Raw genomic sequence first — 15,953 nt, 5'->3', positions numbered from 1 at the left:
ATAACACACTCCGGTGCTATTTTAAAATAACAAACTTTTGATTGAAGATATAAAACTAAGTATAATCACCATAGTCCTCTCACACATCCTATCTAGTCGTTGGGTGCAAGAGAATGACTGGGAGTGACGTAGAGGGGAGGAGCTATATGCAGCTCTGCTGGGTGAATCCTCTTGCACTTCCTGTTGGGGAGGAGTAATATCCCAGAAGTAATGATGACCCGTGGACTGATCACACTTAACAGAAGAAATATGATTTTTGGTAAACAATTGTTACGATTTTTGATGCACCATAACAATACAATTTTTTATGCGTATTTTTATGTGGATGGTTCAACTATTCGTTTTGTATGTTTTTAGATAAATGGATGTGCTGGGTTTTTTTCCGGCCTCATAGTGGACTGGAGTTTAATCCCAAAGGTTATGGCTCGTGGACTCTCCCCACCTTATGAAAGAAACTGCATGAATCATGAAAGCTTTATTTTGACTTTACTGTCCCTTTTACCCCTTTCTTACCGGGAATTTCAGATTTTTTTGCCAAAACACCAGAGAAAACCCAAAATATTGATCTGGCTCCATTTTGGTATATTTCATGACACCGTTTAGCCACCAAATGCAATCATACAAAAAAAAACAGTTTTTTTTTTTTTTTTAAACTTTAGGTTTCCCACTGAAATTATTTACATACCGCTTGTGCAGTCACAACGCAAATGGGTTGTAAAAGCTTCTCTGGGATCCCCTTTGTTCAGAAACTGCAGGCATGCATGACTTTGCTATTGGTTTTTGGTTATTCGAAGGCTGCTAATTGCAGATGTGCACCACACTCGACAGTGAAGGGGTTAGTTAACTGGCAAGGGTAATATTGTAGTATAGGTATTACCCTCCCCACCTGACACCTCCCCCCTTACTGATCCCTACCAAAAATCTGTCTTCCCTCCCACCCACTGCTTACCACCATTACAGGTACTGGCAGACAGTCTGCCAGTATGAAGTTTTAGGTTTTGTTTTTCGTTTTATTAATTTAATGTTTTTTATTTAATTTCTTTTTAACTCTCCCAAACAGCTCTCTAACCCTCCACCCTTCCAATGGTCAGCGCCATCTGGCAGCTGTCTGGCAGTACCCAGTTTACATTAATTTCTTTATTAATATTTTTTTTCTGTAGTGTAGGGATCTCACCCTCACCAACTCCAAGTGATCATGTGTAGTGCCCCCTTCCCCCCTCTCACAAGCCCCTTTGCAGCAGTGTAGGGACCCATCCCTCTCTTCTAATAATTTCCTTTCGGCAGTGTAGGGAACCCTTCCCTCCCCCTGGTGATTTACTGCCGACCCACCTCCCTCACCAAAGCAGATACAGACAGTGACACTGTCTGTAACAGCGTTCAGTCTTCATATGGTAAAGGGAGCACAGTCAATGCTCCCTTTCCTATATGAAGGATGATGCCTTTAGACCCCAGGCTGCAGTCTCTACTGGGAAAGTACTATGTGACGTAGTACCTCCATCCATCCACTTGGCACAAGGGGTTAAATGGTGTTTTTTTCATATGCATGACAAAATTCCGTTTTTGAACAATGCCCCTTAAAAAAAACCAAATTCCTCTGTGTGACCACTGAAAACTGTAGCTTAAAAAAAAACACGACTGAGTTAATAATAAATACCTTTAGCCTAAATTTTGTGTTTCCCTGCTTCTAAACCAGAGGTGTTCAGCTACTGCAGTAAGGTACTCAGGACATTTTTAATTTTGATAATTTTCTGCGCATTTTTGTACAGAAGTTATGAATTTCTACCCTCAAACAAGTGTTAGAACATTCTAAAAAACATAATTAAAGTAAAGAGAATGTGAAATAACTGTACAGGTGATGACAAACGTACCTGGTCTAGCAGTAGCTGCTGCAAGAGGCTTTATCTTCTGCACAAGAGCATTACCAGCATCAATGTCCACACCACTTTCTTTGTAAGTTAGAGGTCTGGGAGGGGAATACACAATGTTGTATCTTTACTTGGTAGCAAACATAAAAAAAAAGTGCTACAGAATAAATCAGCTCTTATTCATATATAACAGACGGAATAGAAAAGCCACTCGTTTATTTATTTAAACAAAGCAGAGCATGGCAATTACAGGGGTTATACACAATAAGCATTAGTCCAATAATAAAATACTCTAAGATTTTTTTTATTTATTTTTTTAAACTTTTCTCTCCCTTTATGCAAAGGGGGTTAGACGTGGCCTTAAAACACCTCTTGCATTTACATGAAAATCATACTGTCCCACGCTCCCTACAGTGGTCAAAAAGCTAATTCTGCAAATGCTGGTTTAGGTTATAGTTTTTGTCACCAGCACAAATTCTTCACGCAAAAAGCAAAAGGTGTTTAATGTTTCTTTATAGTCAGTTCTAGAGCAGCAACACACTGCTGGGAGCTAGCTGAACACATTGCATGATCTAATGACAAGTGGTATATGCGTGTAGCCACCAGTCCCCCATCTAGTTCAGAGTAATTCATTACTGCTCGTAAGCCTACTTACGCATACACTTCAACAAAGGTTACAAAGAGAACACAGTAAATTTGGTAAAGTAAATCGATATCTGAAAATAGCATTCAGCAGGGTTTAGTATCACTTTAATTTTGACTTTCATGTCCCTTTAAATAGCTTTTAATATATCTCGTTTGAAGCCCTTATTCTTTTCTCCCTCGAGCTTAAGGGAACTTGAAAGTAAAGGAGCATAGGGCCATTAATAGTCTAATGCTAAAGGAAATAAGATGTAATATGCATAGTGATTTGTAAAAGAAAACAGAATTTATGTTTACCTGATAAATTTCTTTCTCCAACGGTGTGTCCGGTCCACGGCGTCATCCTTACTTGTGGGATATTCTCTTCCCCAACAGGAAATGGCAAAGAGCCCAGCAAAGCTGGTCACATGATCCCTCCTAGGCTCCGCCTACCCCAGTCATTCGACCGACGTTAAGGAGGAATATTTGCATAGGAGAAACCATATGGTACCGTGGTGACTGTAGTTAAAGAAAATAAATTATCAGACCTGATTAAAAAACCAGGGCGGGCCGTGGACCGGACACACCGTTGGAGAAAGAAATTTATCAGGTAAACATAAATTCTGTTTTCTCCAACATCGGTGTGTCCGGTCCACGGCGTCATCCTTACTTGTGGGAACCAATACCAAAGCTTTAGGACACGGATGAAGGGAGGGAGCAAATCAGGTCACCTAAATGGAAGGCACCACGGCTTGCAAAACCTTTCTCCCAAAAATAGCCTCAGAAGAAGCAAAAGTATCAAACTTGTAAAATTTGGTAAAAGTGTGCAGTGAAGACCAAGTCGCTGCCCTACATATCTGATCAACAGAAGCCTCGTTCTTGAAGGCCCATGTGGAAGCCACAGCCCTAGTGGAATGAGCTGTGATTCTTTCGGGAGGCTGCCGTCCGGCAGTCTCGTAAGCCAATCTGATGATGCTTTTAATCCAAAAAGAGAGAGAGGTAGAAGTTGCTTTTTGACCTCTCCTTTTACCTGAATAAACAACAAACAAGGAAGATGTTTGTCTAAAATCCTTTGTAGCATCTAAATAGAATTTTAGAGCGCGAACAACATCCAAATTGTGCAACAAACGTTCCTTCTTTGAAACTGGTTTTGGACACAGAGAAGGTACGATAATCTCCTGGTTAATGTTTTTGTTAGAAACAACTTTTGGAAGAAAACCAGGTTTAGTACGTAAAACCACCTTATCTGCATGGAACACCAGATAAGGAGGAGAACACTGCAGAGCAGATAATTCTGAGACTCTTCTAGCAGAAGAGATCGCAACTAAAAACAAAACTTTCCAAGATAATAACTTAATATCAACGGAATGTAAGGGTTCAAACGGAACCCCCTGAAGAACTGAAAGAACTAAATTGAGACTCCAAGGAGGAGTCAAAGGTTTGTAAACAGGCTTGATTCTAACCAGAGCCTGAACAAAGGCTTGAACATCTGGCACAGCTGCCAGCTTTTTGTGAAGTAATACCGACAAGGCAGAAATCTGTCCCTTCAGGGAACTAGCAGATAATCCTTTTTCCAATCCTTCTTGAAGGAAGGATAGAATCCTAGGAATCTTAACCTTGTCCCAAGGGAATCCTTTAGATTCACACCAACAGATATATTTTTTCCAAATTTTGTGGTAAATCTTTCTAGTTACAGGCTTTCTGGCCTGAACAAGAGAATCGATAACAGAATCTGAGAATCCTCGCTTCGATAAAATCAAGCGTTCAATCTCCAAGCAGTCAGCTGGAGTGAAACCAGATTCGGATGTTCGAACGGACCCTGAACAAGAAGGTCTCGTCTCAAAGGTAGCTTCCAAGGTGGAGCCGATGACATATTCACCAGATCTGCATACCAAGTCCTGCGTGGCCACGCAGGAGCTATCAAGATCACCGACGCCCTCTCCTGATTGATCCTGGCTACCAGCCTGGGGATGAGAGGAAATGGCGGGAACACATAAGCTAGTTTGAAGGTCCAAGGTGCTACTAGTGCATCCACTAGAGCCGCCTTGGGATCCCTGGATCTGGCCCCGTAGCAAGGAACTTTGAAGTTCTGACGAGAGGCCATCAGATCCATGTCTGGAATGCCCCACAGGTGAGTGACTTGGGCAAAGATTTCCGGATGGAGTTCCCACTCCCCCGGATGCAATGTCTGACGACTCAGAAAATCCGCTTCCCAATTTTCCACTCCTGGGATGTGGATAGCAGACAGGTGGCAGGAGTGAGACTCCGCCCATAGAATGATTTTGGTCACTTCTTCCATCGCTAGGGAACTCCTTGTTCCCCCCTGATGGTTGATGTACGCAACAGTTGTCATGTTGTCTGATTGAAACCGTATGAACTTGGTCCTCGCTAGCCGAGGCCAGGCCTTGAGAGCATTGAATATCGCTCTCAGTTCCAGAATATTTATCGGTAGAAGAGATTCTTCCCGAGACCAAAGACCCTGAGCTTTCAGGGATCCCCAGACCGCGCCCCAGCCCATCAGACTGGCGTCGGTCGTGACAATGACCCACTCTGGTCTGCGGAACGTCATCCCTTGAGACAGATTGTCCAGGGACAGCCACCAACGGAGTGAGTCTCTGGTCCTCTGATTTACTTGTATCTTCGGAGACAAGTCTGTATAGTCCCCATTCCACTGACTGAGCATGCACAGTTGTAATGGTCTTAGATGAATGCGCGCAAAAGGAACTATGTCCATCGCCGCTACCATCAACCCGATCACTTCCATGCACTGAGCTATGGAAGGAAGAGGAACGGAATGAAGTATCCGACAAGAGTCTAGAAGTTTTGTTTTTCTGGCCTCTGTTAGAAAGATCCTCATTTCTAAAGAGTCTATAATTGTTCCCAAGAAGGGAACCCTTGTTGACGGGGATAGAGAACTCTTTTCCACGTTCACTTTCCAGCCGTGAGATCTGAGAAAGGCCAGGACAATGTCCGTGTGAGCCTTTGCTTGAGGAAGGGACGACGCTTGAATCAGAATGTCGTCCAGGTAAGGTACTACTGCAATGCCCCTTGGTCTTAGCACCGCTAGAAGGGAGCCTAGTACCTTTGTGAAAATCCTTGGAGCAGTGGCTAATCCGAAAGGAAGCGCCACGAACTGGTAATGTTTGTCCAGGAATGCAAACCTTAGGAACCGATGATGTTCCTTGTGGATAGGAATATGTAGATACGCATCCTTTAAATCCACCGTGGTCATGAATTGACCCTCCTGGATGGAAGGAAGAATAGTTCGAATGGTTTCCATCTTGAAAGATGGAACCTTGAGAAACTTGTTTAAGATCTTGAGATCTAAGATTGGTCTGAACGTTCCCTCTTTTTTGGGAACTATGAACAGATTGGAGTAGAACCCCATCCCTTGTTCTCTTAGTGGAACAGGATGAATCACTCCCATTTTTAACAGGTCTTCTACACAATGTAAGAACGCCTGTCTTTTTATATGGTCTGAAGACAACCGAGACCTGTGGAACCTCCCCCTTGGGGGAAGTCCCTTGAATTCCAGAAGATAACCCTGGGAGACTATTTCTAGCGCCCAAGGATCCAGAACATCTCTTGCCCAAGCCTGAGCGAAGAGAGAGAGTCTGCCCCCCACCAGATCCGGTCCCGGATCGGGGGCCAATATTTCATGCTGTCTTGGTAGCAGTGGCAGGCTTCTTGGCCTGCTTTCCCTTGTTCCAGCCTTGCATTGGTCTCCAAGCTGGCTTGGCTTGAGAAGTATTACCCTCTTGCTTAGAGGACGTAGCACTTTGGGCTGGTCCGTTTTTACGAAAGGGACGAAAATTGGGTCTATTTTTCGCCTTGAAAGGCCGATCCTGAGGAAGGGCGTGGCCCTTACCCCCAGTGATATCCGAGATAATCTCTTTCAAGTCAGGGCCAAACAGCGTTTTCCCCTTGAAAGGAATGTTTAGTAGCTTGTTCTTGGAAGACACGTCAGCCGACCAAGATTTCAACCAAAGCGCTCTGCGCGCCACAATAGCAAACCCAGAATTCTTAGCCGCTAACCTAGCCAATTGCAAAGTGGCGTCTAGGGTGAAAGAATTAGCCAATTTGAGAGCATTGATTCTGTCCATAATCTCCTCATAAGGAGGAGAATCACTATCGAGCGCCTTTATCAGTTCATCAAACCAGAAACATGCGGCTGTAGTGACAGGGACAATGCATGAAATTGGTTGTAGAAGGTAACCCTGCTGAACAAACATCTTTTTAAGCAAACCTTCTAATTTTTTATCCATAGGATCTTTGAAAGCACAACTATCCTCTATGGGTATAGTGGTGCGTTTGTTTAAAGTAGAAACCGCTCCCTCGACCTTGGGGACTGTCTGCCATAAGTCCTTTCTGGGGTCGACCATAGGAAACAATTTTTTAAATATGGGGGGAGGGACGAAAGGAATACCGGGCCTTTCCCATTCTTTATTAACAATGTCCGCCACCCGCTTGGGTATAGGAAAAGCTTCTGGGAGCTCCGGCACCTCTAGGAACTTGTCCATTTTACATAGTTTCTCTGGGATGACCAACTTTTCACAATCATCCAGAGTGGATAATACCTCCTTAAGCAGAATGCGGAGATGTTCCAACTTAAATTTAAATGCAATTACATCAGGTTCAGCCTGTTGAGAAATGTTCCCTGAATCAGTAATTTCTCCCTCAGACAAAACCTCCCTGGCCCCCTCAGATTGGGTTAGGGGCCCTTCAGAGATATTAATATCAGCGTCGTCATGCTCTTCAGTAACTAAAACAGAGCAGCCACGCTTACGCTGACAAGGGTTCATTTTGGCTAAAATGTTTTTGACAGAATTATCCATTACAGCCGTTAATTGTTGCATAGTAAGCAGTATTGGCGCGCTAGATGTACTAGGGGCCTCCTGAGTGGGCAAGACTCGTGTAGACGAAGGAGGGAATGATGCAGTACCATGCTTACTCCCCTCACTTGAGGAATCATCTTGGGCATCATTGTCATTATCACATAAATCACATTTATTTAAATGAACAGGAATTCTGGCTTCCCCACATTCAGAACACAGTCTATCTGGTAGTTCAGACATGTTAAACAGGCATAAACTTGATAATAAAGTACAAAAAACGTTTTAAAATAAAACCGTTACTGTCACTTTAAATTTTAAACTGAACACACTTTATTACTGCAATTGCGAAAAAACATGAAGGAATTGTACCAAATTCACCAAATTTTCACCACAGTGTCTTAAAGCCTTAAAAGTATTGCACACCAAATTTGGAAGCTTTAACCCTTAAAATAACGGAACCGGAGCCGTTTTAACACTTTAACCCCTTTACAGTCCCTGGTATCTGCTTTGCTGAGACCCAACCAAGCCCAAAGGGGAATACGATACCAAATGACGCCTTCAGAAAGTCTTTTCTAAGTATCAGAGCTCCTCTCACATGCGACTGCATGCCATGCCTCTCAAAAACAAGTGCGCCACACCGGCGCGAAAATGAGACTCTGCTTATGCTTTGGGAAAGCCCCAGAGAAATAAGGTGTCTAATACAGTGCCTGCCGATATTATAATATCAATAAACCCAGATAAAATGATTCCTCAAAGCTAAATATGTTTTAAAACTGATCGATTTAGCCCAGAAAAGTCTACAATCTTAATAAGCCCTTGTGAAGCCCTTATTTACCATCGTAATAAACATGGCTTACCGGATCCCATAGGGAAAAATGACAGCTTCCAGCATTACATCGTCTTGTTAGAATGTGTCATACCTCAAGCAGCAAGAGACTGCACACTGTTCCCCCAACTGAAGTTAATTGCTCTCAACAGTCCTGTGTGGAACAGCCATGGATTTTAGTTACGGTGCTAAAATCATTTTCCTCATACAAACAGAAATCTTCATCTCTTTTCTGTTTCTGAGTAAATAGTACATACCAGCACTATTTTAAAATAACAAACTCTTGATTGAATAATAAAAACTACAGTTAAACACTAAAAAACTCTAAGCCATCTCCGTGGAGATGTTGCCTGTACAACGGCAAAGAGAATGACTGGGGTAGGCGGAGCCTAGGAGGGATCATGTGACCAGCTTTGCTGGGCTCTTTGCCATTTCCTGTTGGGGAAGAGAATATCCCACAAGTAAGGATGACGCCGTGGACCGGACACACCTATGTTGGAGAAATCCCCTTTAATCAGAGCCCCACACTGGCACCATATAAGGCACAGACAATGGCAACTCATGCATCACAATCATTACCAGTGCAATCTATAAAGGATTAGTTCAAATGAGTTAGTTGTGTTTATTTACACATTATTAAGTTACGTTATCTTATTTGTAGTCTGTTTCGTTGTTTTTCATCCCAAATTAAGAGGCAGAAGAGATACAGCCAATCAGAAGCTGCGTCACAGTTTATTAAGCCTACAAAGCACACTCAAATGTGCATTACGGGCTGTTAAAGTACTTGACCTATAGTGTTGTATTCATTAACTATGCTAAGCGATATTTGGAGAGAAGGGTAGGAACATGGTTATATTCCATAAAAGAAGTGAAGTCACTCCTGTATAATTTCATCTACATAAAGTGCAAAATGGTGAAAAGTAAAAACAAAAAAGTATTTTCAATTGTTCAAAAACACTTTTATAAAAGCAATGCAACAGCTTCAGCACAATGCATTTTAGTGGAACCAACCACCATCCTCAGATGCAACTGTCTCACACTGCAGAATCAGAGTTGAGTTGCTTTTATAATGAAGCTGTATTGACCTTGTTGTGAGTACATTTAGAATAAACCAAGAAGCCTATGAACATGATTGTAGTATGTGTCTCTTGTTTGTTTGTCTTGAAGTAATAACGTACTGAACAGAAAAGAGAATATTACAGATGAACCTAATACTATCTAAGGCAGAGTGGGTGCATACCTAAATATACCTCATTTCTGGACTGCTATCTATACATGTGGTATCTGTGTATGACAACTCAGAAGTTGTGGGATGCTGTCATTGCCACCTCCTGTTCATATCTTTTTTGGACATCCATAAGTTTTACGACGAAAGGATGAAATTAGAAGATCTTATTTAAAGGTCTGTTTAAACGTGACTTCGCTTCTTTAAATTCTGCAGTCTCTTTGCCAAACTAAACAAATTCTGCTAATATTAATCTTCCTGAACACAGGGAAATTATTATTATTATCATCATTTATTTGTAGAATCTTTAAATGTGCTCCCAATGATCCATTTTACCTGATGGAGTGCATTAAATTGTTTACAAATAGGTCATTTACCTTTATTTTTTCATTTGAAAAAGCTTCTTTTGAAGTTTAAAATCACCACCTATACTAAACATATAAATTAGTTTGTATTCTCTGTAGATTAACAATGTAAACAAGAGACAGTAGCTGCAATCATCCTCCCAGTGGGTGGTAGGAGATAGAATTACTAAATGCTTATTTTCAATCGTTCTTTCTTAAAGGGACATGAAACCCATTTTTTTATTGCAGGATTCAGATAGAACATAAAATTTTAAACAACTTTGCTAATTTACTTCTATTATCAAATTTGCCCTTTTTTATACCTTGCTGAATATGCAGCAATGTACTACTGAGAGCTAGCTGAACACATCTAGTCAGCCAATCACAAGAGACAAAATGTGTGCACCAATCACAGGTTAGCTCCCACTAGTTTAGGATATGTACATATTCCTTTTGAACAATAAAAACCAAGAGAACACAGAACATTTGAAAATAGAAGAGAATTTTAAAAAGTGACTTCAAATTACAAGTTCTATTGTAGTCATGCAAGTTTAATTTTGAATTTCCTATCTCTTTAAGGATAGGATTTTGTTTATACAGGGAGAGAGTAGATAAAGAGTAATAAGAGCGCAGTCAGCTATTTCATATACAAAAATAAACAAATACATGCACAATTTCACATACATTTCATTCTCTAGCAGCTGGTAAAGCAAATAATTGGAAACATGTTAAAGGGACATTAAACACTTTGAGATGGTAATATAAAATAAATTGTATATATAAAACAACTCTGCAATATGCTTTCATTATTTATTTTTTCCTCTTTGCCTGTAATTCCATTCTGAAATTGTTAGCTTTTCAGTTACTGTTAGAAATGGAAGTGCAGAACACTGTTAAATCCAGCAAAGCCATTGGCTGCACACTCTAATGACCTATGTATAACTGTCCCTAATTGGCCACAGCAGAGAAGGTAACAAGTTACAACATGGCAGCTCCCAGTGTTTTATAGACACTAAAACTTTACACTTATTTTGTCACTTTTTAAACAACTAATGAAACTTTAAAAAAATACATCTACATGTTAGTCATGGACTAATCTTTTCTTTGAAGGCATCAATCTATCTAGCATGTATTTAGTATTTAATGTCCCTTTAAGGGTAAACCAACTTATAATCGCCCCTTTAATGATCCCAGCCATTTCTACACAACCTAAGGTTGTTGTTTTTTTTTGCTCGAGGTTCTGTCTTGAAATGCACTTGAAACACTTCTTGAAAGTTTGATTTGAGTCTATAGTGGATAATGTACAGAAGTTGTCAATATTTTTTCCAAGTTGAAAAACAAAATTTATGCTTACCTGATGAATTTATTTCTCTTGTGGTGTATCCAGTCCATGGATTCATCCATTACTTGTGGGATATTCTCCTTCCCAACAGGAAACTAGAGGATAACCCACAGCAGAGCTGTCTATATAGCTCCTCCCCTAACTGCCACCTCCCAGTCATTCGACCGAAGACAAGCAAGAGAAAGGAGAAACTATAGAGTGCAGTGGTGACTGTAGTTTAAAAATAAAAAAACACCTGCCTTAAAATGACAGGGCGGGCCGTGGACTGGATACATTACAAGAGAAATAAATTTATCAGGTAAGCATAAATTTTGTTTTCTCTTGTAAGGTGTATCCAGTCCACTGATTCATCCATTACTTGTGGGATACCAATACCAAAGCTATAGGACACGGATGAAGGGAGGGACAAGGCAGGCGCTTAAACGGAAGGCACCACTGCCTGTAAGACCTTTCTCCCAAAAATAGCCTCCGAAGAAGCAAAAGTATCAAATTTGTAGAATTTAGAAAAAGTATGAAGCGAAGACCAAGTCGCCGCCTTACAAATCTGTTCAACAGAAGCCTCATTTTTAAAGGCCCATGTGGAAGCCACCGCTCTAGTGGAATGAGCTGTAATTCTTACAGGAGGCTGCTGGCCAGCAGTCTCATAAGCTAAGCGGATTATACTTCTTAACCAAAAAGAAAGAGAAGTTGCTGAAGCCTTTCCTCTGTCCAGAGTAGACAACAAACAATGCAGATGTTTGACGAAAATCTTTAGTAGCTTGTAAATAAAACTTTAAAGCACGAACCACGTCAAGATTGTGTAATAGACGTTCCTTCTTTGAAGAAGGATTAGGACACAGTGACGGAACAACAATCTCTTGATTGATATTCTTATTGGATACCACCTTAGGAAGAAACCCAGGTTTGGTACGCAAAACTACCTTATCTGCATGAAAGATCAGATAAGGGGAATCGCACTGCAAGGCAGATAACTCTGAAACTCTTCGAGCCGAAGAGATAGCTACCAAGAACGGAACTTTCCAAGATAAAAGCTTGATATCTATGGAATGCAGAGGTTCAATCGAAACCCCTTGAAGAACTTTAAGAACTAAATTTAAACTCCATGGCGGAGCAACAGGTTTAAACACAGGCTTGATTCTAACTAAAGCCTGACAAAACGCCTGAACGTCTGCAACATCCGCCAGACGCTTGTGCAAAAGAATAGACAGAGCAGAAATCTGTCCCCTTAAGGAACTAGCTGACAATCCCTTCTCCAATCCTTCTTGGAGAAAAGACAATATTCTGGGAATCCTGACTTTACTCCATGAGTAATCCTTGGATTCACACCAATGAAGATATTTACACCATATCTTATGATAGATTTTCCTGGTGACAGGCTTTCGAGCTTGAATTAAGGTATCAATGACCGACTCGGAAAAACCACGTTTTGACAAAAACAGAATTTATGTTTACCTGATAAATTACTTTCTCCAACGGTGTGTCCGGTCCACGGCGTCATCCTTACTTGTGGGATATTCTCTTCCCCAACAGGAAATGGCAAAGAGCCCAGCAAAGCTGGTCACATGATCCCTCCTAGGCTCCGCCTTCCCCAGTCATTCGACCGACGTAAAGGAGGAATATTTGCATAGGAGAAATCATATGATACCGTGGTGACTGTAGTTAAAGAAAATAAATTATCAGACCTGATTAAAAAACCAGGGCGGGCCGTGGACCGGACACACCGTTGGAGAAAGTAATTTATCAGGTAAACATAAATTCTGTTTTCTCCAACATAGGTGTGTCCGGTCCACGGCGTCATCCTTACTTGTGGGAACCAATACCAAAGCTTTAGGACACGGATGAAGGGAGGGAGCAAATCAGGTCACCTAGATGGAAGGCACCACGGCTTGCAAAACCTTTCTCCCAAAAATAGCCTCAGAAGAAGCAAAAGTATCAAATTTGTAAAATTTAGTAAAAGTGTGCAGTGAAGACCAAGTCGCTGCCTTACATATCTGATCAACAGAAGCCTCGTTCTTGAAGGCCCATGTGGAAGCCACAGCCCTAGTGGAATGAGCTGTGATTCTTTCAGGAGGCTGCCGTCCGGCAGTCTCGTAAGCCAATCTGATGATGCTTTTAAGCCAAAAGGAGAGAGAGGTAGAAGTTGCTTTTTGACCTCTCCTTTTACCAGAATAAACAACAAACAAGGAAGATGTTTGTCTAAAATCCTTTGTAGCATCTAAATAGAATTTTAAAGCACGAACTACATCCAAATTGTGCAACAAACGTTCCTTCTTTGAAACTGGATTCGGACACAAAGAAGGCACGACTATCTCCTGGTTAATGTTTTTGTTAGAAACAACTTACGGAAGAAAAACAGAATTTATGTTTACCTGATAAATTACTTTCTCCAACGGTGTGTCCGGTCCACGGCGTCATCCTTACTTGTGGGATATTCTCTTCCCCAACAGGAAATGGCAAAGAGCCCAGCAAAGCTGGTCACATGATCCCTCCTAGGCTCCGCCTACCCCAGTCATTCGACCGACGTTAAGGAGGAAAATTTGCATAGGAGAAACCATATGGTACCGTGGTGACTGTAGTTAAAGAAAATAAATCATCAGACCTGATTAAAAAAACCAGGGCGGGCCGTGGACCGGACACACCGTTGGAGAAAGTAATTTATCTGGTAAACATAAATTCTGTTTTCTCCAACATAGGTGTGTCCGGTCCACGGCGTCATCCTTACTTGTGGGAACCAATACCAAAGCTTTAGGACACGGATGAAGGGAGGGAGCAAATCAGGTCACCTAAATGGAAGGCACCACGGTTTGCAAAACCTTTCTCCCAAAAATAGCCTCAGAAGAAGCAAAAGTATCAAACTTGTAAAATTTGGTAAAAGTGTGCAGTGAAGACCAAGTCGCTGCCCTACATATCTGATCAACAGAAGCCTCGTTCTTGAAGGCCCATGTGGAAGCCACAGCCCTAGTGGAATGAGCTGTGATTCTTTCGGGAGGCTGCCGTCCGGCAGTCTCGTAAGCCAATCTGATGATGCTTTTAATCCAAAAAGAGAGAGAGGTAGAAGTTGCTTTTTGACCTCTCCTTTTACCGGAATAAACAACAAACAAGGAAGATGTTTGTCTAAAATCCTTTGTAGCATCTAAATAGAATTTTAGAGCGCGAACAACATCCAAATTGTGCAACAAACGTTCCTTCTTTGAAACTGGTTTCGGACACAGAGAAGGTACGATAATCTCCTGGTTAATGTTTTTGTTAGAAACAACTTTAGGAAGAAACCCAGGTTTAGTACGTAAAACCACCTTATCTGCATGGAACACCAGATAAGGAGGAGAACACTGCAGAGCAGATAATTCTGAAACTCTTCTAGCAGAAGAAATTGCAACTAAAAACAAAACTTTCCAAGATAATAACTTAATATCAACGGAATGTAAGGGTTCAAACGGAACCCCCTGAAGAACTGAAAGAACTAAATTGAGACTCCAAGGAGGAGTCAAAGGTTTGTAAACAGGCTTAATTCTAACCAGAGCCTGAACAAAGGCTTGAACATCTGGCACAGCTGCCAGCTTTTTGTGAAGTAACACAGACAAGGCAGAAATCTGTCCCTTCAGGGAACTTGCAGATAATCCTTTTTCCAATCCTTCTTGAAGGAAGGATAGAATCTTAGGAATCTTAACCTTGTCCCAAGGGAATCCTTTAGATTCACACCAACAGATATATTTTTTCCAAATTTTGTGGTAAATCTTTCTAGTTACAGGCTTTCTGGCCTGAACAAGAGTATCGATAACAGAATCTGAGAACCCTCGCTTCGATAAGATCAAGCGTTCAATCTCCAAGCAGTCAGCTGGAGTGAAACCAGGTTCGGATGTTCGAACGGACCCTGAACAAGAAGGTCTCGTCTCAAAGGTAGCTTCCAAGGTGGAGCCGATGACATATTTACCAGATCTGCATACCAAGTCCTGCGTGGCCACGCAGGAGCTATCAAGATCACCGACGCCCTCTCCTGATTGATCCTGGCTACCAGCCTGGGGATGAGAGGAAACGGCGGGAACACATAAGCTAGTTTGAAGGTCCAAGGTGCTACTAGTGCATCCACTAGAGCCGCCTTGGGATCCCTGGATCTGGACCCGTAGCAAGGAACTTTGAAGTTCTGACGAGAGGCCATCAGATCCATGTCTGGAATGCCCCACAGCTGAGTGACTTGGGCAAAGATTTCCGGATGGAGTTCCCACTCCCCCGGATGCAATGTCTGACGACTCAGAAAATCCGCTTCCCAATTTTCCACTCCTGGGATGTGGATAGCGGACAGGTGGCAGGAGTGAGACTCCGCCCATAGAATGATTTTGGTCACTTCTTCCATCGCTAGGGAACTCCTTGTTCCCCCCTGATGGTTGATGTACGCAACAGTTGTCATGTTGTCTGATTGAAACCGTATGAACTTGGCCCTCGCTAGCTGAGGCCAAGCCTTGAGAGCATTGAATATCGCTCTCAGTTCCAGAATATTTATCGGTAGAAGAGATTCTTCCCGAGACCAAAGACCCTGAGCTTTCAGGGATCCCCAGACCGCGCCCCAGCCCATCAGACTGGCGTCGGTCGTGACAATGACCCACTCTGGTCTGCGGAATGTCATCCCTTGTGACAGGTTGTCCAGGGACAGCCACCAACGGAGTGAGTCTCTGGTCCTCTGATTTACTTGTATCTTCGGAGACAAGTCTGTATAATCCCCATTCCACTGACTGAGCATGCACAGTTGTAATGGTCTTAGATGAATGCGCGCAAAAGGAACTATGTCCATTGCCGCTACCATCAACCCGATCACTTCCATGCACTGAGCTATGGAAGGAAGAGGAACGGAATGAAGTATCCGACAAGAGTCTAGAAGCTTTGTTTTTCTGGCCTCTGTC

At 42.0% G+C, this 15,953-nt stretch overlaps 1 protein-coding gene across 1 annotated transcript in view; it reads right to left on the bottom strand.

Annotated features, from left to right (window-relative positions):
- Positions 1 to 15,953, bottom strand: part of GART (phosphoribosylglycinamide formyltransferase, phosphoribosylglycinamide synthetase, phosphoribosylaminoimidazole synthetase) — a 360,923-nt gene that overhangs the window by 207,793 nt on the left and 137,177 nt on the right. Inside the window, exon 12 of the mRNA XM_053705959.1 lies at positions 1,869 to 1,963. Coding sequence (XP_053561934.1) covers positions 1,869 to 1,963 — 95 coding nt within the window. The remainder of the gene's footprint in view (positions 1 to 1,868; positions 1,964 to 15,953) is intronic.

Source organism: Bombina bombina, chromosome 3 (genome assembly GCF_027579735.1).
Source record: "Bombina bombina isolate aBomBom1 chromosome 3, aBomBom1.pri, whole genome shotgun sequence".
In the NCBI taxonomy this organism is placed as follows: Eukaryota; Metazoa; Chordata; class Amphibia; order Anura; family Bombinatoridae; genus Bombina; species Bombina bombina.
Note: the sequence above shows the minus strand (reverse complement) of the source record. Positions and strands in the feature narration are given on the sequence as shown.